At 39.7% G+C, this 25833-nt stretch overlaps 2 protein-coding genes across 7 annotated transcripts in view; one reads left to right on the forward strand and one right to left on the reverse strand.

Moving 5' to 3' along the window:
- Window positions 1-219: 219 nt before the first annotated feature.
- LOC139753702 (complement C1q-like protein 4) lies at window positions 220-7468 on the reverse strand. Of its 4 annotated transcripts, none has more exons than XM_071670417.1 (5): window positions 7182-7468; window positions 4702-4951; window positions 4349-4424; window positions 3683-3798; window positions 220-1661 (listed from the first exon to the last, which is right to left on the reverse strand). In XM_071670417.1, the coding sequence occupies exons 2-5, from the start codon at window positions 4836-4838 to the stop codon at window positions 1460-1462; spliced, it is 531 nt and encodes a 176-aa protein (XP_071526518.1). In that variant the 5' UTR covers window positions 4839-4951; window positions 7182-7468; the 3' UTR covers window positions 220-1459. The 4 variants fall into 4 exon arrangements, with proteins under 4 accessions (XP_071526518.1, XP_071526519.1, XP_071526516.1 ...); XM_071670418.1 differs by lacking the exon at window positions 7182-7468 and adding an exon at window positions 5233-5381 and having other exon boundaries at window positions 4349-4421; XM_071670415.1 differs by lacking the exon at window positions 7182-7468 and adding an exon at window positions 5233-5380.
- A 1089-nt stretch (window positions 7469-8557) lies between these two features.
- LOC139753703 (piwi-like protein Siwi) overlaps window positions 8558-25833 on the forward strand; it is a 56767-nt gene continuing 39491 nt past the window's right edge. For 2 of the 3 annotated variants that reach the window (XR_011713753.1, XM_071670419.1), the window contains exons 1-6: window positions 8558-8685; window positions 11115-11290; window positions 11990-12115; window positions 19081-19246; window positions 23530-23652; window positions 24434-24527. Coding sequence is in view for 2 of the 3 variants with exons in the window: in XM_071670419.1 (XP_071526520.1) it covers window positions 11141-11290; window positions 11990-12115; window positions 19081-19246; window positions 23530-23652; window positions 24434-24527 (659 nt within the window). In the remaining variant the exon portion in view is untranslated. Of the gene's footprint in view, window positions 8686-11102; window positions 11291-11989; window positions 12116-19080; window positions 19247-23529; window positions 23653-24433; window positions 24528-25833 lie in introns of all 3 variants that reach the window. The other variant, XM_071670421.1, reaches the window with a different exon arrangement.

Genomic DNA, 25833 nt, shown 5'->3' on the forward strand with positions numbered 1-25833 from the left:
GATTTGATTTAATCCTGGTCACAGGTAGTATATCTAATTTTATCCTCCAAAATGACGCTTCATGCTAATTTCCACATTAAAATCGGTTGCTCACTGCAGTTACGCGAGGCTGATCTTGTCCCCAAGTCCGCTGTCTTTAGTGACACGACAGCCAAGTTGATATAAGGTCATGGGTCCCAGTAAGTCATGGAAGGATTCGTGAAGTTTTAAGACACAAGGTTTGACAATCTGATTTAGTGCCCAGCATATTATTTCTTCCATCACTAACAAACATTACACTTGTGGTAGTATGTTGACAATATGCATTTGGAAGTTTTTCTTCTTTATATTTGCTGCTGTATACTAACACCTTATTTGTGTTGAACATTATGCCTACAATGGTATACCACGCTTGTGGTAGAATATAACATTAGCTCTGTGGTGTTTTGTGAAAACTAGGCTGCAGTGGTATATTAACATTATGCCTACGATGGTACACCATGCTTGTGGTGTTTGATCAACACTAGGCTGCAATGGCATATCATGCTTTTGACGTTATGTCAATACTAAGCTGCAGTGGTATATTTACATCATGCTTATGGTGGCATATTGAAAACTAAGCTACACTGGTATATTAACGTTATGCTAAAGGTGGTAATATCAACACTACCCTTGTGTTAAATGAACACTTTCCTACAGTGGTATATTAACATAATGCTTGCGATGCACTAATTATACTTATGGTGGTATATCATTACGCTTATGGTGGTATATTAACACTGTTTGTGATGGTACTTTATCATGCTTTTGGAGGTATATTAACGTATTGCTTATGGTGGTATGTTAGCATTATGTCTGCTTCAACATAATGCTTGTGGGTGTATTAATGGTATGCTTGCGATAGTATATTAGTACAAAGCTTGTGGTGCTACAATATAATGCATGTGGTTAAATAAATCTGCTTGCATTAAATCAGCCTTACAGTTGTCTCTAGAATATATATTAATTGACTCAACCAACATCTCGTTAGAAAGTTGAGGAGTGTTGTATCCTTGGTTGACGTATTGCTCAGGAGGGTAGAATTCTGTCTCCTTAACGTTTTACTGGGTAGTAGAAAGATTGCCTTCCGCCCCTTTAAACACAAACGAAGTTTCAAGGACATCTATTACAAATGTTTTGCATGGGGAAAGGGGACATGACCGCCAAGGAATCAGTAAATTTTTCATTTTCAGTCAGATAATATAATAAGTTAAGATTTTAACATCATACTGTTGACATTCAAACATAAATATCTTTTTTGCATCTTTCACAGACTTCTCCCAAGTAGTACATCCAGTTTTACCATTCGCTAACACAATTAACCCCTATTAGCGAAATACATCAGTTACCTCCCTCCAAGAAATCGTAAACACTCAATACATTTGTTTTAATGACATTCATCATAAATATCGCACTGGCAGGAAGCGGTGATCTAGACTAGCTAGAACTGCTCTACGAGGAAGCCAGAGAAGGTGGTATAAGCCTCGTCGTAAGGGTGCTCGTAGAGGATGCCCTGCTGCACCTCTAGGTTCACCTTCTCGCCCGCGTTCAGGAAGAGAAGGGCTGAGTTGGAGCCGTGTTGGTAGTCGGCCACGCTGCCGTACGCCGTCACCTGGTATTTGCCCTCCTTCATCAGCGCCACTCTGTCAGGCAAGACAATGTTAAACATCACTCCCTATCTACTTTATTTCATCTTCAATCATTTATGGTTAAGGACTACGAAACATTCTTGACAAATCTGGTGAAAATCGAACAAAAGATCCTGAAAATCTGGCTGGCGTGAATCAATCCCCAAAAAATTGAGGCAAAAACTACAAGTCCCCTCTCTCTCTCTCTCTCTCTCTCTCTCTCTCTCTCTCTCTCTCTCTCTCTCTCTCTCTCTCTCTCTCTCTCTATCATGCTTCCGGGAGCCAAATGAAGATCTTGTACCTCACTTGTAATTGTAGTTACTAGTATTGCTTTCCCTCTAATTCGAATTATGAAGATGCATTGACTACTGATTGGCCAATAAATTGTCATTAACTGTACATTTAAATGTTTCATCAAACATTCGTTAAGACAACACATAAACTATGCTAATAACCTGGTTATGGATGCATTCATAGCTGTTATGGGAACAATCTCCTCGCTGGGCGATAATTTCTTAACATGAGTCGGTCAATGGCGGTGGTAAGCCCGCGCGACCCAGACCCGATACCGACCTGCCCACCCACTCTCCTCTGTCTGGTCTCCCTCAACCACCAGCCTACTACCCATCACCCCGTATCCCCACTACCCATCGCCCCTCATACCACCATCATAAAGGTAAAGAGGAATCAGTAAAGAGGAATCACGATCAACAAAAGTGTCAGAAACCGCTACAGGAAGACAAAGTGTCAGAAGACAGGAAATCTGCCATATCAAAGTCAATTTCTTCAAAAGGAGAGAGAAAATACACTTCACACAACCGCCCTATCAGCCTTACTTCAGTCCTAGTAACAATGAGAAACAACTAAATTCTTAAGACAATCATGAATTCTAAAATAAACTGACAAACCATCAATATCATTAATAGCATGGGGAAGGGGGGGGGGGGGAATGGGTATAACTGAAGGCCTATGTAATAGTCCCGTATTGTATCAGCGTTCCCGACCATAACAGTCACTGGCCGCCCAGGGTCGAGCGCATAGCTTGGTCGATAAAATGAGTACCTGGCAACCCCCCCCCCCCCCCCCGAGCACGCGAGGTAGCGCTAGGAAAAGACAAGGCCGCATTCGTTCACAGTGTCTATCTCTCATGTGTAATGCACCGAAACCACAGCTCCCTTTCCACATCCATTTATATATATATATATATATATATATATTTTTTGCTTTGTCGCTGTCTCCCGCGTTTGCGAGGTAGCGCAACGAAACAGACGAAAGAAATGGCCCAACCCACCCCCATACACATGTATATACATACGTCCATATATATAATATATATATATATATAATATATATATATATATATATATATATATATATATATATTAATGGGATGGCCTTGATTATGCGGGAAGACTGGTTGACAAAGAGGATATAGGTCAGAAGTGGAAGTGAAAAATATTTTGAGCGATCTTGGCCTGAACATGCAGGATAAAGACAGGCGTGCACGGGATAAGAGTAAATTGGAATGATGCGGTTTACAGGGTTCGATATGTTGTCAATGGACTGAACTACGGCATGTGAAGGGTCCGGGATAAACCATGGAAAGGACATGACAAATAGAGAATGGATATGAGCAGATGTGGCCTTTTCTTCTGTCTGCTCTTGGCGCAAGCTCGCTATGGCAGGAAACGGTAATGCCGTGGAGAAAATATTCTTTCCTGCTAGATGTAAGTCGTAAGATGTAAAGTCTCTTCTATCAGTGGACACATGACACAGTACTCACGTAAAGTTTACTCCACCAGTGGACACAAATGACACAATACTCATGTAAAGTCCTTTTCATCAGTGGACACATATGACACAGTACTCAGGTAAAGTTTTCTCAACCAGTGGATACATATGACACTACTTACGCAGTCTCCTCCAACAGTGGACACACATAACACAACATTCATAACATCTCCAGCACTGGACACATATAACATAGTACTCAAGTAAAGTATCCTGCAATACTGGACGCACGACACAGTACTCACGTGAAGTCCCCGCCGTCGGTGGACACAGCATGGAAGGTGAAGAAGTAGGCGCCGGTGCAGGGCGCCTGGAAATCGCTCTCAGTGGCAGACCAGCCGCCCAGGTTGGTCAGCACCTCCTGTAAGGGGTCGGAAGTCAGTCTCGAATTGTGTCAGGGAGGAGGCATGAGGTGCTGTCATGCAGCCCATGGCCTGCGCTACGGCATGACATTCCTTATATTGGTCCTATCGTGGCGAAACGTCCGTATGATTAAATAAGTACAGGAACTTATAAAAAAAAGTTTGAGAAACTAATGATAAAATCTAGAAGTCTGTTATCAAGATTATGAGACAAAGTAATGGAATGCTGGTGAAACGTGTCGAGAGTGATGACGCACATACCGCTACACTCAGTAGGTTAGTGCCTGAAGGCGAGTGGTGGCCTGCTTTCCAACCACCACACTGCCTCATCCCTGCGCCTAGCACACAACTCTCAGAATCTATATTTTGATAATAACCTACACAACCGTTATGGACACCACTAATCATACTCAATATATGATTTAATTTTCTCCATTGTCTTTTTTAAAGGTAAACTGGTACAGGACCAGTTTGGTACCGCACCAGCAGCATCTACAGCTGTGGCGGTACGGTACAGGGGCCAGTGAAAGGCTGACCTGGCTAGCCTACCTGGAATCTGAGGATGTACGGGGCCTGGCCGTCGAAGTCTACAGCCTTGCGGGCACTGAACCCGCCCGAGCACCTACTAGTGAAGAAAATCACAGGTCAGGTCACCGGTTACACTGCGTTAGATAGAATGAACACTGAAGTTGACACGAAAAGATCAAAATTAGTCGTTGGGAGAGACATTCATTCATAAGATACGCCTTGTCAAATAGACTATAGAGGATATTTCAAACTCGATATTCAATCTTGGAAAAATCTTGGAAAAACTACCCTTTTGAAATACTGAATTACGTGAACCATCAATCATTCTGATAATATATCATCATCTCAACGAAAAAAAAGTTCTGGGAACTTACGAAGTCTGCTGAATGCCGTTGCGTCCAGTGAAAAGGGACGCGGGTAGGGGCAGAGGCTTAGGTTGGCGGTCTCCGTGGCCGGCCACCAGCGCCAACAACCCCGCCAGGAGCAGGTGTAGTAGCGCGCGTCCACTCATCTGGGAGCACCACCACCTCCACTCACACTCTCTCCTCTACCTCAGCTTGCTCTCCATTCATCACCGTTCATCATCATTGACGGCAGGGAACACTTCTTTTTAGCTCTTTCCTTCTGTAAAGTGAAAATAATGTTCCTGAGGACGACGCGTCGGTCGATAACGCACAACAATGTATCAAGAACTAGAACGCGAATTTTGTAAGCACTGATGGCACACTTACGGAGATATCAGTGCTCCACTTCCTGTACAGCAGATATTTTCTAGTTCGTGAGACCAGTAAAAATCTTTAAAATTTCTATCCGCATTTGTTTACATATTAAGCATATCCATCACTGCACCATCCGAAAATTTTCGAAGCTATTTATCTTTCCTTCATGTTTCTTTCCACCCTTACCTTGACACTGACCTCTGACAACAGTGCTCCCTGGTGTAGTCTCCACGTACTCTCACATGCCCAACACAGCCGTCCCTAGTATATATATACCCGAGATTCACCACCACCCCCTGGTGACGTCACTGACCCGCTGTACCCGTGGGCAGTAGGGCACCAGAGGACGGATAGAGGTTACTCTCACACAGAGAAAAGCCAGGCGAACATGACTAGCTCCCAATTACTGGAATGTGCATATTCTCTGTTGTCATCTGTGGTTCAATGGACTCTCTCTCTCTCTCTCTCTCTCTCTCTCTCTCTCTCTCTCTCTCTCTCTCTCTCTCTCTCTCTCTCTCTCTCTCTCTCTCTCAGGACATACAAAAGCACGAATAGCATTTGCGTATATAAACTACAATATCACACTACATTTTCAAGTTTGAGGTATTTGAAGCTCGAGGTGTCACTCTACGCCCGCGTAGAACACGTTTTGGAATTACTGTCATTTCTTCCAGCCCAGCCCTAAGGCTGGTGTGGGTAATGAAGAGACAAGAAACGAAATTCTCGGGAGTAGTGAGCGGTCCGAGAAAAGACGAGAATTTTTCTGCTGAGGTGGGATTAAGAGACGAAAACTTCTTTGGTTACGTTCCCTATGCCTTTTTAGTGTGCCTATTGTATCTCCCTGACGATGATTTTTAATGTAATCAATTCATAACGCTCCGAGACATTTCATAATATTGACGTCATCCGCGACTTGTAACCTAGCTACTGCCTAAGAGAGACGAGGACACGTACAGTATGCATCATGCATACTGAACAGATGGATGACCCTATAGGCAAGGCTGAAAACAAAACAAAAAATATGACAAATCGAGCATTAATGTGTACTGCATTCCCGGATGCAAAGAGGTTAAGTGTTGAGGATTGAGAAAGTCGGAGTTAGAGATCACTGAGAAGATAAACAACAAACAAGCAAGGTCGGCTGGTAGTAGCTAGTGTAACAGTGACCGACTGGCTTACATACTGGTCGACCCTGGCATTCGTCAGCCCCTTACAATATATCAGAGGTTTCCCATTCTTTTACGCTCCTGTCGAGCCATTATTACCAGTCTGTTCACTGAACAGAAAATTGGGTCAACTAAAGATATTAATCATCGGTTGGCAAGATTTTCACGAGGAGAAAGTACAGCAGTATGTATAATGTCAGGATAGTTCAGCTGGGAGTTTCATGTTCCTCATGACATGAGAGGCGGTGGATGACCTGGTTGGCTTAGTGCTTATGTTCGGCGCCTGAATTTTCACATCGGTATCATCAAAAAAAGTTTGAAAGCTGTTTACGTGCTGGCAAGCTCAATAACTTTAACAAATGTGTAGTTTACCTGACCACCGGGTGTACAACACGATCTCAAAAGAAGACGATCATGTCTTGCAAAACTATATAGACAATTACGAAACTACTTAAGATATTTCTGATGGTATGTATACATTTTGACGAGGCTTTCGACAAATGTGGCTTTGTAGTGTCATTATATATTCCCAGCAGTACCAACGAAGGGAGTAAGAAGAAAGTTTGGACACCCTACAGATGATACCTTAATTTGAAAACATTCTAAAGTAACATTAACATGCAAAATCCACTTCCCCAGTCATTAAAAGCTCGCATTCCTATAATATTCCTCGTGCTTGTGTCTGACAACATCAATACCACAGTATCATACATCAATTTATCACCCTTTGCGGACGATGCTGAAATGCATATTTCATTTTTCAAGATATCTAAAACTGCAGGTAGTGGATGAGTCCAGTATATGGAAAGACTATAAGTTACGTACTGAACCAACTTGATATTGTTATAATCACCTGGTCACTGAAATCTTAACAAAAACCCTTTGACACCTCTGAACCTTCGCGTGGTGCACACAATTGAGCAGCCGCTAATAATGGCAAAATATAAAAGAACGAAAACATTCATTTACCTGGAAACTGAAGACATCCCCAGACCGACTAATGCCTCCTGCGACCCTCTGAACAGCGAGACTGGGAGGAGCACTCCCAGTACTTAGTGATGGAGAAATGAGTGAAAGTCGTTACGGTCACGTTGGTCTGCGTATTCTTTGTCCATTGAAAACATCTCGCGCTTTTCTCCCATCACCATTCAGTTGTCTACACAAAAGTTAATGACAAATGAAGATTATACTGTTCAGTAAAAGTACAGTGATCAATCCATCACCTCACTGTGCTCCAAAATTAGCGGGTGTAGCCACCAGGGATGGAGAGGTTTGCCTCAGATAAGATGGTCGAGCCGGCCGCCGGTATATACCGGAGACCCGCCACACCCACTAACACAAATACTCATCTGCAGGAGACTCCACACCTTTGTACACCGTAGGCCGCTATTTCATGAATATTCCTCTTTATATACAAGATGAATATATCAGGATCTGAGCTCTGTAGAAGCAAGGCTGCCGGTGGATTTTTTTTGAACGCTTAACAGTTTATATTTTAAATGAGATTACGTATCTCGTGGATGCATCACCTGTGGATCAACATAAGTACTATTTCAGAAATTCTATGGATTGAATAATGCCTATTGTAGACGAATTATCATAGGAAATAAAAAAAAAGGATTCATAGAAATAACATGTTAAAGAGCCACATTCAAAAACTTACTTTTACTATAGTTTCTGTAGGAACCACAGCCAGAAAAGATACATCACATATTCGCTAACCAACTCGAGCTCTTGTCTTTGTTCAATATAATTAAATATCATTTTCCTTAAAATCATATTCTACTGATCATACAAACAATGAACGGTACTCCTTCAAGCGTTACTCTTAACCATACCTCACAACATCGGATTTTTTGATGAAAAGAAACTCACCCTTCCTTCATCTTAGAGAGGGTGCGTTTCTTTCCTTTAACAAGTCTAAGGCTTTTGTGGTAACTTGAAGGAGGACTGTACGTATTTCGCGCTACGTGTCAAATTTAGGTGACAGAAGACATTCACCCTGTAGGACTCGCGTTATCAGCTAGGGAAACTCATATCTACCATAATACGGTAGGGTAGTTATTGGGGTTTAATTCTGCTGACTGCCAGGGTCAAGAAGGCTATCAGTATCCTAAGAAACACAAGTCGAAAATCTTCAACATCTTGATGCGTTCAAGATACTTAAAAGACCATAAACTCTCTCATTATATATATGGCTTTTGCCCAAACGTTTTACAAAAAAGACAACAGCATCTTGATTTCTATATTTTATACTCAGTACTGGGTAATTATTTTCCAATATTGACAGTTTATTTCTTGTTTCTAAAAAAATGTTATCTCATATCGAAATCAGCTTAGTATATATCAAAACAATGTATCATTTAGTAAAGCTACTGAATTGTGACAAATTCATACTATACTCCCCACGTGTTGATATTTTCCCAACGCCATTTCTCCTCGGAAAGTTCGCAAGGCAGACATTTTCAGCTGCGTAAGTATCTACATAATTATCTTGTTCCATCTGTTTGTGGGCTCATTATTCATGGATTAGGTCAACGTAAAACTAATGTTTGGTTTCGTACATAGTAATTAAAGAGAAAGTAAATGTTGCAGTTAGTTTAAAAGTCAAAGTAAATTAGGTACGCAATGGTTCCGAAATGGCTTCAAATTTGTCTGCCCAGTTTCTGGCAGCTGAGTCTTATCTCTGTACCTTTATCTTTCTAGCGATTAGGACGAGATAGTTGTTCTTGGTTTCAGAAATTTGGTTGATGGACTTAATATTGCATGTTTAAGGCATACGTGTCTGAAAGCACCTTTGTGGATGACTTGGTGGGTTATAAGTTAAAAACCCTGTTTATCCAGGTACCGCTGTTAACTTTGGGTTTTGAGTAATCATATTTGACAAAGGCAAAGTAGATATCAGAAGACAGAATTGCTTGAGACCATGAGTTAGGTTAGTTTTGAGGTAGTTATTTTGCCGACGAGCTGGCACTCTAAGGTTAGGCATTTGATAAAAGTTCAAATTATTCTGCACCTAAGGAGTAATATGGGGACTTGGATGAAGCGTACCTGGAGAGACTATTTGACTTGTTAGCATTGATTTAGACCGGAGAGAGCTTTGGAGAATATTTTTCGTCAGTATAACTAGCTGTTTGAAAGCTTTATACCTAAGGGAAAATGCGAGACAAAGTTTTATTGGTAACCTTGAAATTCTAGGTTTAGCCAAAATTTCTAATTTTGGCCTTGAGCAGGATGTGAACAGCTTGTGAAATGTTTGATTAACCTTGAAGGCTAGTCTAATACTTGCCTAACAGACAGCTTGTTTCCTTGACCATTCCCCCCTCTCTTGAGATTCTAGTGTGACCCTGAAAGATTTAAAAGACTTATTGCAAACAAAGTTCATGTATTTTTCTTAACAGAAAGCAGGAAGAGTGTAGATAAGCTCCCATTTCGTTATGAGCATTGGATATTGAGTGATGTTCCTCAACAGTGTCCTTGTATTATGAAGGGAATATAGAACACTTGCATAATATGAATTTGAGCAGTTTTTAGTGAAAGTTTTTTTAAGGAAGGCATTAGTTGCAAGGTGTGTATGAGACAAAATTTGGCATAACACGAATGAAAGATCAATAGAACCTTAAAGAAAAACCTCACCTTGTTATCCAAGTGAAAATAGATGTATGCCAGCATTACATTTAACTGCTACTGGGATCAAATGGCTTTTTTAGTATGTGTCCTATCCGTTCACCTCCAGTGCTGTTTGCATGGCACTCATTCAGTTGGCTGACTAGTGTATTCTGACTAATAGTAAGTTATGTCTTGACTGTTAGGGAAGTTATGTGAGACTTTATTGGTATTACTGTGTTTTTTACATAATATCACTCATGCCCAGGAACTAGCCCCACATTTACTTTGATATACTACTATGCAGAGCTAAAATGCTTTTATCTGAATTGAGTTTTATGTTGATCTTGATACTTGTAAAAACTTTTTTGGTTGAAGTCTATTTTAGCTGCACATAAGAACTACCCATGGGAAATAGTTAATTTTAATTTTTAGGTGCTTCCATAGTTTGTAATCATTCTAGAAATACTTGTGAAGGATTGGTTCACCATATGTTTCATATTCACTGATACTAGACATTTCAATCTTTTTCAGTCTTGATTCATTTATAATTATAATTGAGATTGGAACATGGGTAAGAAAAACTAACCAAATGTCATGTACTTGTATACCAGTGAGAAGATTTCAAAAATACCAGTTTTTTGTGTGACATTCCCAAAATGCCAATTTGATAATGCATCAGAATGTAATAGAACAACCAAGAAACTGCAGCAATCCTGATATTAGTTTTTGAATTAATCTTTTCATGTAAACTAGTGCACTTTTCATACATGTGAGCATAGTTTACTAAGTTTTTGTAATGGTCTCTGTTTTAATATTCATCTCTTCATATTGAATGTTTCTCTTCCCTGATAAATTTAGTTCTTTATTACCAAAGGTCAGAGAGAAAAAAAATTGAGCTCATAACCAGGGTTAAAAAAGTGAATTATTTACTTACATCAAAACAGATGGAGATTTTCTATATTTTGTTCATTTGTTTTTGAAAATGTTATTAGAGGCAAAGTTGTGAGAAAGTAGAGAAGAAATACCAACTAATTGGAGTGTAGTTTTGCATTTTTTAAGGTGCATAGAATGACTAGGTACAGTGTTAACATTACTTCTCTAACTAGAAAAAATCTTGAAAACCTTTTTTTTATCAAGCTCCAATTACCATGACTTAATAGTTGATTTTTACTTTTTCAGATTAGAATGAATAGAATAGAAAAGGATTATAAGAGCCTAAGCATATGTGTTAAAGAACTTTGAGTTATTCAAGTCCATAATGTGAGTTGAGTATGTTAACAGTTACTGTTTTAGGTACGGTGATACAATAACAAACTATAATGGAAAACGTTGGTGGACAAGGACGAGCCAGAGGCCGTGCTCGTGGTAGAGCAAGGGGACAGCAACCAGCCCCATCCCAGCTGTTGAATATTCCTCCACAGCAGCAGCAAGCAGCACCACATGCCCGACCTAGGACAACATCTACCCAGGTAAGTTGACATTTCACTTTTATTAAAACTAGAGTACACCTTAGTTCCTCGTCATTTGGTTTTTTTTTTTTAGCATTATGGTATTCTTCAGTCGTAGACTTTATTCTTGTATGGCTAATTGCTTTTTCCTTCCAAGGCTTCAGATCCTCAGTTTTGTGCTCCAATGCTCTCTTCTGAGAATCCCATTAGCTCATGTTCTTCATTATTTTACCTTAACATTGACTATATTTACTACCATGTCTTTTTTATTATTGTTTTTATCTAGTAGTAAGTGTGGCTGCCTTAGGATTAGTTGACAAAATCTTTCAAGCCTGTTTGAGTGGCTTGTCAGTGTTTCCCCGATGTGGCTTTTAAAACCATAATTTTCAGATCCACACAGGAGACTTTATGTTGCATGCACTCACACCCACCCACCAAACCAACAAAGTATTTATGTGTATGTGTGTATGCACGTTCTGATACTGCCATCATAAAGCACTTCTCATCTTGCTTTTTTTTCTTTTTTTTACTGCTTTACTTTTTTCCCTCGCTTTCCATTGTGTATCATGTTTGATGAATTCACCTTTACTTAGATGAGTTATTTTTAGATGATTTATTCTTAGATTTGATTGTTACTTATGGCAGTATATGATAGTAAAATCTCTTACCACTGTGAATTTCTTTCCTGATCATTGCATAGTTTTTTTGTAACAAACCTAGGTGATGCCACCTGGAGCTATACCAGGAGATGGTGTCCCTGTTGGACGTGCAAGAGGCCGTAGCAGAGGTCAGAGCTCTCTTGAAATGCCGGCTCAGACACAGAAAAGAGAGCGAGGACATCAGCAGGTAAGATTTTTGGGAAGTCTGCCTTTATTGGTCATTTAGATGGTTTGAAATATCATTTTCAATGTCATGGCGTGACATTTTCAATATAGTTGGTCCTTAACTGAAAATACGAAAATGATAAGGCTGTAAACTTCTGTCCAGAGAGGGAAAAGATAGTCTCAAGATTTTCCTTTGTCTGAAAAAGTTCCATTTAACCCTTTGACCATGATTTAAGACTGGAGTTGAAATACTTGGGTTTCCTTCTGTCTTCAGAATACAGCTGTCTTCAAAATACTGTCATAAAATGATTGCACATCCGGTGTAGTTTGCCAACCCTCGCCAACAGGATATAACTAAAACAAATGACTAACTCATCTGACCCCCACCACCAACTCGCTGATTCTTTCATATCTCTTCAATTTTTACTTTTACCGTTATTTAGGTTATAATTTGAGTGTGTTTTATGTACTATAATGGATAAAGAAAGATACATAGTATATAATGTTTATCATCCATGGGGGTTTCATCAGTAATTTGGGTACTTAGCTTTGGTTTAAGTTTTTCAAAAGTTTTGAAGAATTATAAATATGCACACCACTAGCTAGACCACACAATACTTGGCAAGCTACTGCAGCACATGATTATTGCATGGCCATCAACAACTCAAGGGTGGGCAGCTTTGATACTTGCTTCTTTCCCTTCACATTGAAGCTATGGAATTTTCTACCTTCTGATGTCTTTCCCAGTATCTGTTACCTGGCACATTTCAAAAGATAGGTTATTCACTTTCTTCAAAATTCATAAGTACTTTCCCCTGACTTTTCTTTTTCCATTTCATAATTCACTCTATATTTCACTTAAGGCCCAGCCTTGATGTGGACTTTTGACTGTGACTGGAGCTTTTAACGTAAATATACATAGATATATATATATAATGGGGAGGTGATAACAAGTAGTGGTGATGTGAGAAGGAGTGAATATTTTGAAGGTTTGTTGAATGTGTTTGATGATAGAGTGGCAGATATAGGGTGTTTTGGTCGAGGTGGTGTGCAAAGTGAGAGAGTTAGGAAAAATGATTTGGTAAACAGAGAAGAGGTAGTAAAAGCTTTGCGGAAGATGAAAGCCGGCAAGGCAGCGGGTTTGGATGGTATTGCACTGGAATTTATTAAAAAAGGGGTTGACTGTATTGTTGACTGGTTGGTAAGGTTATTTAATGTATGTATGATTCATGGTGAGGTGCCTGAAGATTGGCGGAATGCTTTCATAGTGCCATTGTACAAAGGCAAAGGGGACAAAGGTGAGTGCTCAAATTACAGAGGTATAAGTTTGTTGAGTATTCCTGGTAAATTATTTGGGAGGGTATTGATTGAGAGGGTGAAGGCATGTACAGAGCATCAGATTGGGGAAGAGCAGTGTGGTTTCAGAAGTGGTAGAGGATGTGTGGATCAGGTGTTTGCTTTGAAGAATGTATATGAGAAATTCTTATAAAAGCAAATGGATTTTATTTTTATTTATTTATTTTTTTTTTTTTGTCGCTGTCTCCCGTGTTTGCGAGGTAGCGCAAGGAAACAGACGAAAGAAATGGCCCAACCCACCCCCATACACATGTATATACATACGTCCACACATGCAAATATACATACCTACACAGCTTTCCTTGGTTTACCCCAGACGCCTCACATGCCTTGATTCAATCCACTGACAGCACGTCAACCCTGGTATACCACATCGCTCCAATTCACTCTATTCCTTGCCCTCCTTTCACCCTCCTGCATGTTCAGGCCCCGATCACACAAAATCTTTTTCACTCCATCTTTCCACCTCCAATTTGGTCTCCCTCTTCTCCTCGTTCCCTCCACCTCCGACACATATATTCTCTTGGTCAATCTTTCCTCACTCATTCTCTCCATGTGCCCGAACCATTTCAAAACACCCTCTTCTGCTCTCTCAACCACGCTCTTTTTATTTCCACACATCTCTCTTACCCTTACGTTACTTACTCGATCAAACCACCTCACACCACATATTGTCCTCAAACATCTCATTTCCAGCACATCCATCCTCCTGCGCACAACTCTATCCATAGCCCACGTCTCGCAACCATACAACATTGTTGGAACCACTATTCCTTCAAACATACCCATTTTTGCTTTCCGAGATAATGTTCTCGACTTCCACACATTCTTCAAGGCTCCCAGAATTTTCGCCCCCTCCCCCACCCTAAGATCCACTTCCGCTTCCATGGTTCTATCCGCTGCCAGATCCACTCCCAGATATCTAAAACACTTCACTTCCTCCAGTTTTTCTCCATTCAAACTCACCTCCCAATTGACTTGACCCTCAACCCTACTGTACCTAATAACCTTGCTCTTATTCACATTTACTCTTAACTTTCTTCTTTCACACACTTTACCAAACTCAGTCACCAGCTTCTGCAGTTTCTCACATGAATCAGCCACCAGCGCTGTATCATCAGCGAACAACAACTGACTCACTTCCCAAGCTCTCTCATCCCCAACAGACTTCATACTTGCCCCTCTTTCCAAAACTCTTGCATTCACCTCCCTAACAACCCCATCCATAAACAAATTAAACAACCATGGAGACATCACACACCCCTGCCGCAAACCTACATTCACTGAGAACCAATCACTTTCCTCTCTTCCTACACGTACACATGCCTTACATCCTTGATAAAAACTTTTCACTGCTTCTAACAACTTGCCTCCCACACCATATATTCTTAATACCTTCCACAGAGCATCTCTATCAACTCTATCATATGCCTTCTCCAGATCCATAAATGCTACATACAAATCCATTTGCTTTTCTAAGTATTTCTCACATACATTTCAAGCTAGAAGTTTCAGTTTTCTAAATTGTTTCTTACATTTTTCATATGTAAATATATGTATGTGTGTGTGTGTGTATATGTGCGTGTTTCTGTGTGTGTGTGTGTATATATATATATATATATATTTTTTTTTTTCATACTATTCGCCATTTCCCGCGATAGCGAGGTAGCGTTAAGAACAGAGGACTGGGCCTTTGAGGGAATACCCTCACCTGGCCCCCTTCTCTGTTCCTTCTTTTGGGAAAAAAAAAAAAGAAAAAAAAAAAAAACGAGAGGGGAGGATTTCCAGCCCCCCCGCTCCCTTCCCTTTTAGTCACCTTCTACGACACGCAGGGAATACGTGGGAAGTATTCTTTCTCCCCTATCCCCAGGGATAATATATATATATATATATATATATATATATATATATATATATATATATATATATATATATTATCCCTGGGGATAGGGGATTAAGAATACTTCCCACGTATTCCCTGCGTGTCGTAGAAGGCGACTAAAAGGGGAGGGAGCGGGGGGCTGGAAATCCTCCCCTCTCGTTTTTTTTTAATTTTCCAAAAGAAGGAACAGAGAATTGGGCCAGTCAAAGGCCCAGTCCTCTGTTCTTAATGCTACCTCGCTAACGCGGGAAATGGCGAATAGTTTAAAAGAAAGAAAAAATATATATATATATATATATATATTATCCCTGGGGATAGGGGTGAAAGAATACTTCCCACGCATTCCTAGCGTGTCGTAGAAAGCGACTAGAGGGGACGGGAGCGGGGGGCCAGAAATCCTCCCCTCCTTGTATTTTTTTAACTTTCTAAAATGGGAAATGGATTTGTATGTAGCATTTATGGATCTGGAGAAGGCATCTGATAGAGTTGATAGAGATGCTCTGTGGAAGGTATTAAGAATATATGGTGTGGGAGGCAAGTTGTTAGAAGCAGTGAAAAGTTTTTATCGAGGATGCAAGGCATGTGTACGTGTAGGAAGAGAGGAAAGTGATTGGTTCTCATTGAATGTAGGTTTGCGGCAGGGGTGTGTGATGTCTCCATGGTTGTTTAATTTGTTTATGGATGGGGTTGTTAGGGAGGTGAATGCAAGAGTTTTGGAAAGAGGGGCAAGTATGCAGTCTGCTGAGGATGAAAGAGCTTGGGAAGTGAGTCAGTTGTTGTTCGCTGATGATACAGCGCTGGTGGCCGACTCATGTGAGAAACTGCAGAAGCTGGTGACTGAGTTTGGTAAAGTGTGTGAAAGAAGAAAGTTGAGAGTAAATGTGAATAAGAGCAAGGGTATTAGGTACAGTAGGGTTGAGGGTCAAGTCAACTGGGAGGTAAGTTTGAATGGAGAGAACCTGGAGGAAGCAAAGTGTTTTAGATATCTGGGAGTGGATTTGGCAGTGGATGGAACCATGGAAGCGGAAGTGAATCATAGGGTGGGGGAGGGGGCGAAAATTCCGGCAGCGTTGAAGAATGTGTGGAAGTCAAGAACATTATCTCGGAAAGCAAAAATGGGTATGTTTGAAGGAATAGTGGTTCCAACAATGTATGGTTGCAAGGCATGGGCTATGGATAGAGTTGTGCGGAGGAGGGTGGATGTGCTGGAAATGAGATGTTTGAGGACAATATGTGGTGTGAGATGGTTTGATTGAGCAAGTAAGAATAGGGTAAGAGAGATGTGTGGTAATAAAAAGAGTGTGGTTGAGAGAGCAGAAGAGGGTGTTTTGAAATGGTTTGGTCACATGGAGAGAATGAGTGAGGAAAGATTGACCAAGAGGATATATGTGTCAGAGGTGGAGGGAACGAGTAGAAGTGGGATACCAAATTGGAGGTGGAAAGATGGAGTGAAAAAGATTTTGAGTGATCGGGGCCTGAACATACAGGAGGGTGAAAGGCATGCAAGGAATAGAGTGAATTGGAACGATGTGGTATAGCGGGGTCGATGTGCTGTCAATGGATTGAACCAGGGCATGTGAAGCGTCTGGGGTAAACCATGGAAAGTTTTGTGGGGCCTGAATGTGGAAAGGGAGCTGTGGTTTTGGCGCATTATTACATGACAGCTAGAGACTGAGTTTGAACGAATGGGGCCTTTGTTGTCTTTTCCTAGCGCTTCCTTGCACATATGAGGCGGGGAGGGGGTTGTTATTTCATATGTGGCGAGGTGGCGATGGGAATGAATAAAGGCAGACAGTATGAATTATGTACATGTGTATATATGTATATGTCTGTGTATGTATGCGTTGAAATATATAGGTATGTATATGTGCATGTGTGGACGTGTATGTATATACATGTGTATGTAGGTGGGTTGGGCCATTCTTTCGTCTGTTTCCTTGCGCTATTGAAATATTACCAGCTGTCATTTTAATATTTTCCAGAAATTGCACATCTAAGGAATGCATTGAGTAGTTTGTTCATGGGCCTGAGGTTTAGAAAAAAGGGACTGATTGTAGTTGTTTGGAAATAAATGGGAAGTAAAGAATTCCAGAGCTTAACAGAACATGAAAAAACTTTCAACATGATATATTTCAAAGTTGCTAGCAAAACAGTAATTGCGTGTTGCAGTGGCATCTTATACTCTGCACATAACATAGTTAATAATGGAGACGTGCAAGCAGCCAGCTCTTAAGAGGAAGAACTGAAATGAAGTTATAGGTCTTTTGTGTGAAGTTGTGCAGGGGGGATGTCGTTGAATGCTTTGTTGATATCCATTGCTACTAATACTGCACAAGAGGGGCCCCTATTTGTGTAATGCTTGTGTATGATATGGTATTGGATGTTAGGCAGTACTGTGTAGGTGAGAGTGGGGAATTTTTGTTTATTCTGTTGTTGAATAGTTTGTCTTGGAAATGGGATAGGATATTGAAGACAAGTAATGTAGTGCAATATGGGAGGAGACTTGAATAGTTTTGATGGTTTTAGGATAGGCACTGTTTTGGCAAGTTAACAGTTGTTTTAGATTTCATTGTGTAACCAAGGGTGATTTAAGATGACTATAAAAGCTTGGATTGCATTACGACCTAGGTGTTTTATGTGGAAGTTTGAAATGTTCACCAGGACCTGTAGAAGGGTATTTTTTTGAGTCCTAGTTGCATCATTAGTATCACAATGGGTAAAGTATGGGTCAGCATTTGTTGACATGGAGTTTATGTATTTTTTTCTGGAGGTTATTGTTATGGATGTGGTTGGCTTGTGGCCATAACACTACAAACACCATTTCAACATATCCCAAAACCCTTCATGCCCATGATGCAGTTGCCATAAAGAAGACACCGAGCACTTATTACTCAATTGCCATGCACTTTCTTGATGTAGATGCGTACACAGCATAACAGGGCTCTATGATGTGTGGTCCCAGCTGGTGGATATGGTGAGCTTCCTGAGTGCTGGAGGATCCCCATAAGGATACAAGGTGTCAGGCAGTTTAGTTATGGTAAAGTTGGCCTGTGGCTGATTTTTGGATAGTATCTCATGAGTATGTTTGAGTGTTCTGTGGAAGAAGGGGTGTTGTAGTTTGGATTGGAAGTGCTCTTGTGCGTGGCTATGGTGGTGTGGGAAGTAGACATTTCCTCTATCATTTACCACAGTTGATTAATGGGGTGTCATAGTTAAAGATGGGATGTTAGGTATATCAGCTTTCTTTTTTCTATATGTTGATAGTGTTGTTTAGTTTGTACTTGTTTTATGAATTATGTTGATGGTGAATTGGTTTGTCTCAGCCTTTTTCCTTGTTTACTTAGGTCGTCTTCTTATGGGCAAGAGTTTGGTTTGTACTGCTTCTGTTAACTTGTGTATGCTTCTTGCTGGCTTGTTTGATGTTGATAAGGAACAAGATAGCATGGTATGGGAATGAAAGTTTTGGAGCTTTGATTTTGTGTTTTATATGTTGGAATACAGATAGTGTTAAAGTACTGCTACTGAACGTGTGGCCTTCTCAGAACCTTCGTTATGCACCTTATATTTAGCAATTGATAGGAGTAAGTCAACAGGATTTGCAGTTTTCATAGTTGTACTGTACATATAGAAATGGTGATTTATTAGATGACAAATTTCAGATGCATTCTTGTGATGATGATGGGTGTTAATCTGTTTATTTAGATTTTATATTCATGATTTTAGAATTCTTACTATACAATTTGATTTAGGTGCTAACTCAGCCTCAGCAGTCGACCATGAGCAGAGCTGCCTACCATGGAGCTGGAGAAGTGAGAGGGGCTAGGCAGCAGCATGCCATTGAGGATGTCATACAGGCTACTGGAGCTGTGAAGCTAGAATCTGGTTCTAGAAGTAATGGTGCTGGCTTTGATAATGGTAAATACATCATAATGCATTAAATGCTTTCTTTTGTTGAAGTCAAATAACTAATTAAAAGAAGCAACAGTAAGAAAATATGGGATGAAAGGGGAGGTGATTGTTTTTGGAAACAAAGGTGATGTTAATGATTAATAAGAGGATTGTAAGTGAAATTAAGCATTAAACCAAAGTGTGACATTCAACTTGATTGATTTTCAACATCATGGTTCCTGGAAGCTTATGATAAAGAGGTCATGATAAAGGAGTATTTGTAAATAATTGTAATTACCACATATCAGAATGAACTATCAAGAGGGAAAATTGAGCCATCAGTTTTGGCAGTGTAGATGGATTGAATTGAGAATCCTGTTAATTGTACATCAGTTTACAACAGTAGCAAGAGATGATTACAAATAAGTTGAAGGAAAAACAGATCTGAAATTTACAGACTGTGGTTGAGATGATATGGAGGCAGCTCATTAGAATGATTACTGTAGTTTGCTCAGGTGTGCAGCAATACAAATAGAGTTTGTCAAAAGAGAGACATCTTGATTTAAAGGAGATATAAGGAGGTTGGAGTTGGAAAACGTATTTGAAAACTAAGGCTGTGGCAAAAAAAAAAGACAAGGGCAAAGGTCATAGTTTGAATGTATGAAGAGGAAGGATTAAAGAAAAATATGAATAATATGGATGAGAGGGCTTGGGAAGTGAGTCAGTTATTGTTCGCTGATGATACAGCACTGGTGGCTGTTTCCAGTGTGAAACTGCAGAAGCTGGTGAATGAGTTTGGTAAAGTGTGTGAAAGAAGAATGCTGAGAATAAATGGGAATAAGAGCAAGGTTATTAGGTACAGCAGTAGGGTTGAGGGACAAATCAATTGGGAGGTAAGTTTGAATGGAGAGAGACTGGAGGAAGTGAAGTGTTTTAGAAATCTAGGAGTGGATTTGGCATCAGATGGAACCATTGAAGTGAAAGTGAGTCACAGGGTGGAGGAGGAGGCGAAAGTTCTGGGAGTGTTGAAAAATGTGTGGAAGACAAGAACATTATCTCGGAAAGCAAAAATGAGTATGTTTGAAGGAATAGTGGTTCCAAGAATGATATATAGTTGTGAGGCATTGGCTATAGATAGAGTTGTGCGAAGGAGGGTGGATGTGCTGGAAATGAGATGTTTGAGGACAATATTTGGTGTGAGATGGTTTGATTAAGTAATGAAAGGGAAAGAGAGATGTGTGGTAATAAAAAGAGTGTCATTGAGATAGAAGAGGATGTTTTGCAATGGTTTGGTCACATGGAGAGAATGAGTAAGGAAAGATTGACAAAGAGGATATATGTGTCAGGTGGAGGGAGTGAGAAGTGGGAGACCAAATTGGAGGTGGAAAGATGGAGTGAAAAAGATTTTGAGCGATCGGGGCCTGAACATGCAGGAGGGTGAAAGGCTTGCAAGGAATAGAGTGACTTGGAACAATGTGGTATACCAGGGTCGACGTGCTGACAATGGATTGAACCAGGGCATGTGAAGCGTCTGGGGTAAACCATGGAAAGTTTTGTGGGGCCTGGATGTGGAAAGGGAGCTGTGGTTTCAGTGCATTAGACATGATAGCTAGAGACTGAGTGTGAACGAATGTGGCCTTTGTTGTCTTTTCCTTGCGCTACCTTGCGCGCATGCAGGGGGAGGGGTTGTCATTTCACGTGTGGCGGGGTGGCAATGGGAATGAATGAAGGCAGCAAGTACGAATTATGTGCATGTGTATATCTGTATATGTCTGTCTATGTATATATATGTATACGTTGGAATGTATAGGTATGTATATGTGCGTGTGGATGTGTATATATATACAAGTGTATATGGGTGGGTTGGGCCGTTCTTTCATCTGTTTCCTTGTGCGACCTCGCTAACAAGGGAGACAGCGACAAGTATAATAAATAAAAATAATAAATGTTGAAATGTATAGGTATGTATATCTGTATGTGTGGAGTATGTATATACATGTGTATGTGGGTGGGTTGGGCTGTTCTTTCGCCTGTTCCCTTGCGCTACCTCGCTAACACACGGGACAGTAACAAAGTATAATAAATGAAATAGAATCAATAATTTTTTTTTTTTCCATTCTATTCGCCGTTTTCTGCATTAGCGAGGTAGCGTTAAGAACAGAGGACTGGGCCTTTGAGGGAATATCCTCACCTGGCCCCCTTCTCTGTTCCTTCTTTTGGAAAATTTAAAAAAGAATGAGAGGGGAGGATTTCCAGCCCCCTGCTCCCTTCCCTTTTAGTCGCCTTCTACAACTAGCAGGGAATACATGGGAAGTATTCTTTCTACCCTATCCCCAGGGATAAGAATAGATAAATATGAATGAATAAAAAGAACATTGTGGATCATGGGAGAAAAAAAGTTACAATTTATTCTCAGAGTTAAAAGAAGTTAAATATATTTCAGGATTAAGGTTGTACTAAAAAGAATTTAAGAAATGCATGTAACAAAGAATGAAGTGTTTAAGAGATGAAATATTATGAGAACTGACATGGGTACAGATGAGTGGAGCAAGGTGGTGAAAAGTGAAGGTGAAACTGCTACAGGGTGGATCAAACAAGTGTGTATGGGCAAGTGTTCAGATGCTTGATTTCTGGTCAGAAGTTGTTGTTGCTCCACCAAAAGAATTAGATAGGTCTCTTCAGCTTAGTGGGCAATGTGGTAGGAAAGTGATCATGTTTAAAGTTAAGCATTAGAAAACCCTTTTGTTGATGTACATGGTGGTAAATGTTTAGAAAGGGAACAGGGTGTTAAGATCAGATTTTTGCACTTACATATATTAAGGAAATTTGTAGAGAAACAGGTGTGTATAAAGTAGTTATGGATTTATGTATATGATAGTTATGGATGCAATAGAAAAGGCTCATGATTATGATAGAATGAATGTATATAGAAAAGCACTTGGTGTGATCACATTCTCCATGATATGTGTGAAAAACGTATGAATGCTGTTAAAAGTAGTGGACATTTGAGAATAAATGATGGTATGAGTGAAAAACTTTGTGTCACAAGGTTTCTGTGAATATTTAGTTTTCATGGATAGGCTGTTATGTGGGTTAAGAGTGAGATGTGGGTAATGCTAGTGTAATACTCACCCACAGAGAAACATTATGGAAGTTGCTGGAGTTTCTTGTGCAACTTTTCAGTCAGAGGTAGAGCTAAATAGAATGGTGGATCATCTTGAATATGGAAGCTGGAGGAGGATGTTAAAAATGAATGTGAATAAAAGTATGATACATCTTTGAAAAAGATGGGAGATAACACTGTAAGACCACTTTTTATCGTGAAGAACTGGAAGTTGTGTGTAAGTTTAGATACTTTGGTGTAACGTATAGTGAGAATAGCAGGAAGAAAGCTTCCTGAGTTTAATTAATAGATTTTCATTGTAACGCCACTTCTTGAATGCCCAGATGATATTAATAACCCAATGATTGCATCAGACTTTGTATCTAAAAGTGACAGTTTATGATTCTCTTGCTGTTGCTCTGGAAATTTTTCAGCTCTTTATGTAAACATTCTTAATTTGTTTTGTACATTATTTTCCAAAGGACATAGTGTTACTATCAAGTAATCCATGCACTTTACCATGTGGTGCTCCAGCACACAGTTCTGTTGCTTTATTTCTCCTCTCAAAATGTAGAATTTAACCTTATGCTAAATGCATATGAAATCATAGATAGTTATTATGCTACTACTTGAGAAATTAGATTTGTAACATACATTAATTACCTAGCCCTTCTTTCTCAACCTTTCCATAGGGGCACCAGTTGTTTGGTCAATTTTGGAATTTTATTTTCATATGATAATGCAATCCTTAATGAAAACTAGATAAGTATCATAAATCATCCACCCTTTCCCATGTACAGGGCTACCTTTATTGTGACTATATCTTTACTCTCTTGGTCCCTCTCTCATTTAAGGACTGCTACTGCTTGCATCCATGGGCCATAGCAATTGAGATACTCAGGCCTATGGTTGGATCATGATGGCTTAAAATGAACATCTAGGATTGCATTCTTCCAGGGCTTTAACAGGGTTTGGGTTCTAGTTGAGCCACTGCCATACAGATTTATTTTATTAATTTTTTTGCACGATTTGCTGTTGACATGGTTTCCCCATATGATTTAGAATCAGATGTTAGAAGTTCATCAGTAAACATAATTTTAAGCTGATTGACAAAGAGAACTTGTTAAAAAATCTAATTTGAAATTTAGAATAATTACTCGGTAAAGATGTTAACCTTAAGTGTAAGCCTTATGATCAACTTTTACAGGTGGAGTAGCTGGTGATGAGGGTTGTGTTAGTGTTTCTTCTGTTGGACGTGGTGTGATGCGTGGCAGAAGAGAGATTAGTCAAGTTATTTGGACAAAACCTCAGACTATCACAGTAAAGAGAGGTAAGCAAAAGCTTGAAGTTCTTAGGTGTTTCCTGTGGGGTGTGGTGGTGTTGAGAATGGATGAAGGCAAGTGAGAATGAATATGTACATGGGTATATATGTATATGACTGTGTATGTGTACGTATATGTTATGTAAATGTGCATATATGAGCCTGTATGTGTAAATGAGTGGATGGGTCTTTCTTCATCTACTTCCTGGCACTACCTCACTGATGTGGCAGATGGCGATCAAGTATGATACATGAATAGTTAAAACATATTTATCTATTTTTATTTCTTATACTTGATCTCACAGTTTCCCACAGCAATGAAGTGGTGCCAGGAAACAGATGAAGAACACCCATCCTTTCATGTCCATACATGTACATATGCATATCAGTATATAAGTACACATACACAGCCATATGCATATATATCCATTTACATATTCATTTTCACTTGACTTTATCCATTCCCAGCACTGATAGCTTAAACTTGTCCCCCCACCCCCATTGACTGCGGATTCACTGTAAATGGTGTGGACCACAATTGGTGATTTGGTGTGTTTAAAAGTCATGTATGTAGCAAGAAGAAAGAAAGGGAAGGTAGGCCTTAGCAAGGGATATGTGATGTAAGGTCCTGCAGTTTTATTATGTTAATGTCTGGAATGATTTCATTTAGTGGAATTATATTAGCAGTAGATTGTTGTTGGTAAGCATTTAGTCTTTTATTGTAATGATGTGATGTATTGGGTATGAACATGAGAGAGAGACCGATTTAAATACATATGTTCATTTATAGGCACAGTCGGGCATGGTATAAATTTGCTCACAAACTACTTCACCTTGGTCAAAAAACAAGATTGGAAACTCTGTCTGTACCATGTTGACTTCAGGTGAGTGACATGTATTATCTTGTTTTTTTATTAAATGACATTTGTAACATAAACTGGATATTTTTATTCCTCCTTGTTCTTTGTTAGAAGTGTTAAAAGTCAACAGAATGGGATGAAAATTGTAGGATTTTAAAATTTGCCCATTTGTTTTAGGGTCATCCCATTCACCATCCCTTCACATCAAGACATTTAGCAGCACACTATTGTGTTGCATAACATGGCAGATACTTAAGGATTTTCTCTTCTGATTTTTTCTGGGCTTCATCTGACCATTGTCTATCTATCACCCATCCCTCAATCCATCACGAGTCACACACAAGCCTTTGATTTAATTTTGGTTACATTTTGAAATTTCAAAATTCTGCATTTATTAAGGTCTTGAGGAAGGTTCAAGGCTAGAGAAAGAGGGCAAATGAAAGAGCATGAGAGAGCACAAATTTAAGAGAACAAAAATTAATCTTTATAAAGAAGGTGAATAGTGTGAGGAAAACAAGAGAACAAGAAAAAGTAAATAAATGTAATGTTGAATGTGTTAGGTGATAAAGAGTTGCAAGGTGTAGGTTGTGAGATATAGAAATACATGCAACGAGACTTGTCGCAGATGATTTGGTAGAAAGGGGGAGAATTGGTGAATTCACTGTAAAAGATGAAATGTGAAAGGCAAAGGAGTTGGAGTGTATGGAATTACACTTGAATTTTTGAGAAAGGAGTAACAATATTATTGAATGGTTAAGGTTTTCTGTATATGCATGGCTCAAGGTGAGGTTCCAGAGGACTGTTAGCATACCTGTGTGGTGCCATTGTGTAAAGGCAAGAGGGATATAGGTGAATGTTCAGATTATTAAGGTATGAGCCTGTTGATTGTTTCATGTAAGTTGTATTGGAGGGCGGTGGAATACATAGAACTTCAGAATGGGGAGAAACAAAATGGCTTCATGAGTGGTATAGGGTATTTCAACCAGATGTTTACTTTGAGGAGTCTCTGTTAGTAAAACTTGATGAAAGAGGATTTTCACATGGCATTTGTAGATTTGGAGAAAGTGCATGATAGGGTTGATAGGATGCTTTATATAAGGTGGTTCTAGTGAAGGGTTTGGAAGAAAAGCTACAAGAAGCAGTGAAGAGTTTCTATGAAGAGAGTGAGGCATGTATGAGAGTAGAAAGACAAGAGGATGAGTGGTTTCAGGTGCAGGTGGGACTCTTTAAGGGTTTATGATGACACCATGGCTATTTTTTTTTCTCCATTTACTGCATTTGAAAGGTAGTGCCAGAAACAAAGGTAAGGGTTCTAGCGAGAGTTTGGGCC

This window comes from Panulirus ornatus, chromosome 15 (genome assembly GCF_036320965.1).
Source record: "Panulirus ornatus isolate Po-2019 chromosome 15, ASM3632096v1, whole genome shotgun sequence".
NCBI classification, from domain to species: Eukaryota; Metazoa; Arthropoda; class Malacostraca; order Decapoda; family Palinuridae; genus Panulirus; species Panulirus ornatus.

Bases quoted from the DNA above. Each gene is read 5' to 3' on its own strand.
- LOC139753702 (XM_071670417.1), bottom strand. From the start codon at position 4,838: ATGAGTGGACGCGCGCTACTACACCTGCTCCTGGCGGGGTTGTTGGCG. The intron at 4,425-4,701 runs GTAAGTTCCCAG...TTTCTTCACTAG, and splicing joins AACGGCATTCAGCAGACTTC to TAGGTGCTCGGGCGGGTTCA. The intron at 3,799-4,348 runs GTAGGCTAGCCA...GACCCCTTACAG, and splicing joins CGTACATCCTCAGATTCCAG to GAGGTGCTGACCAACCTGGG.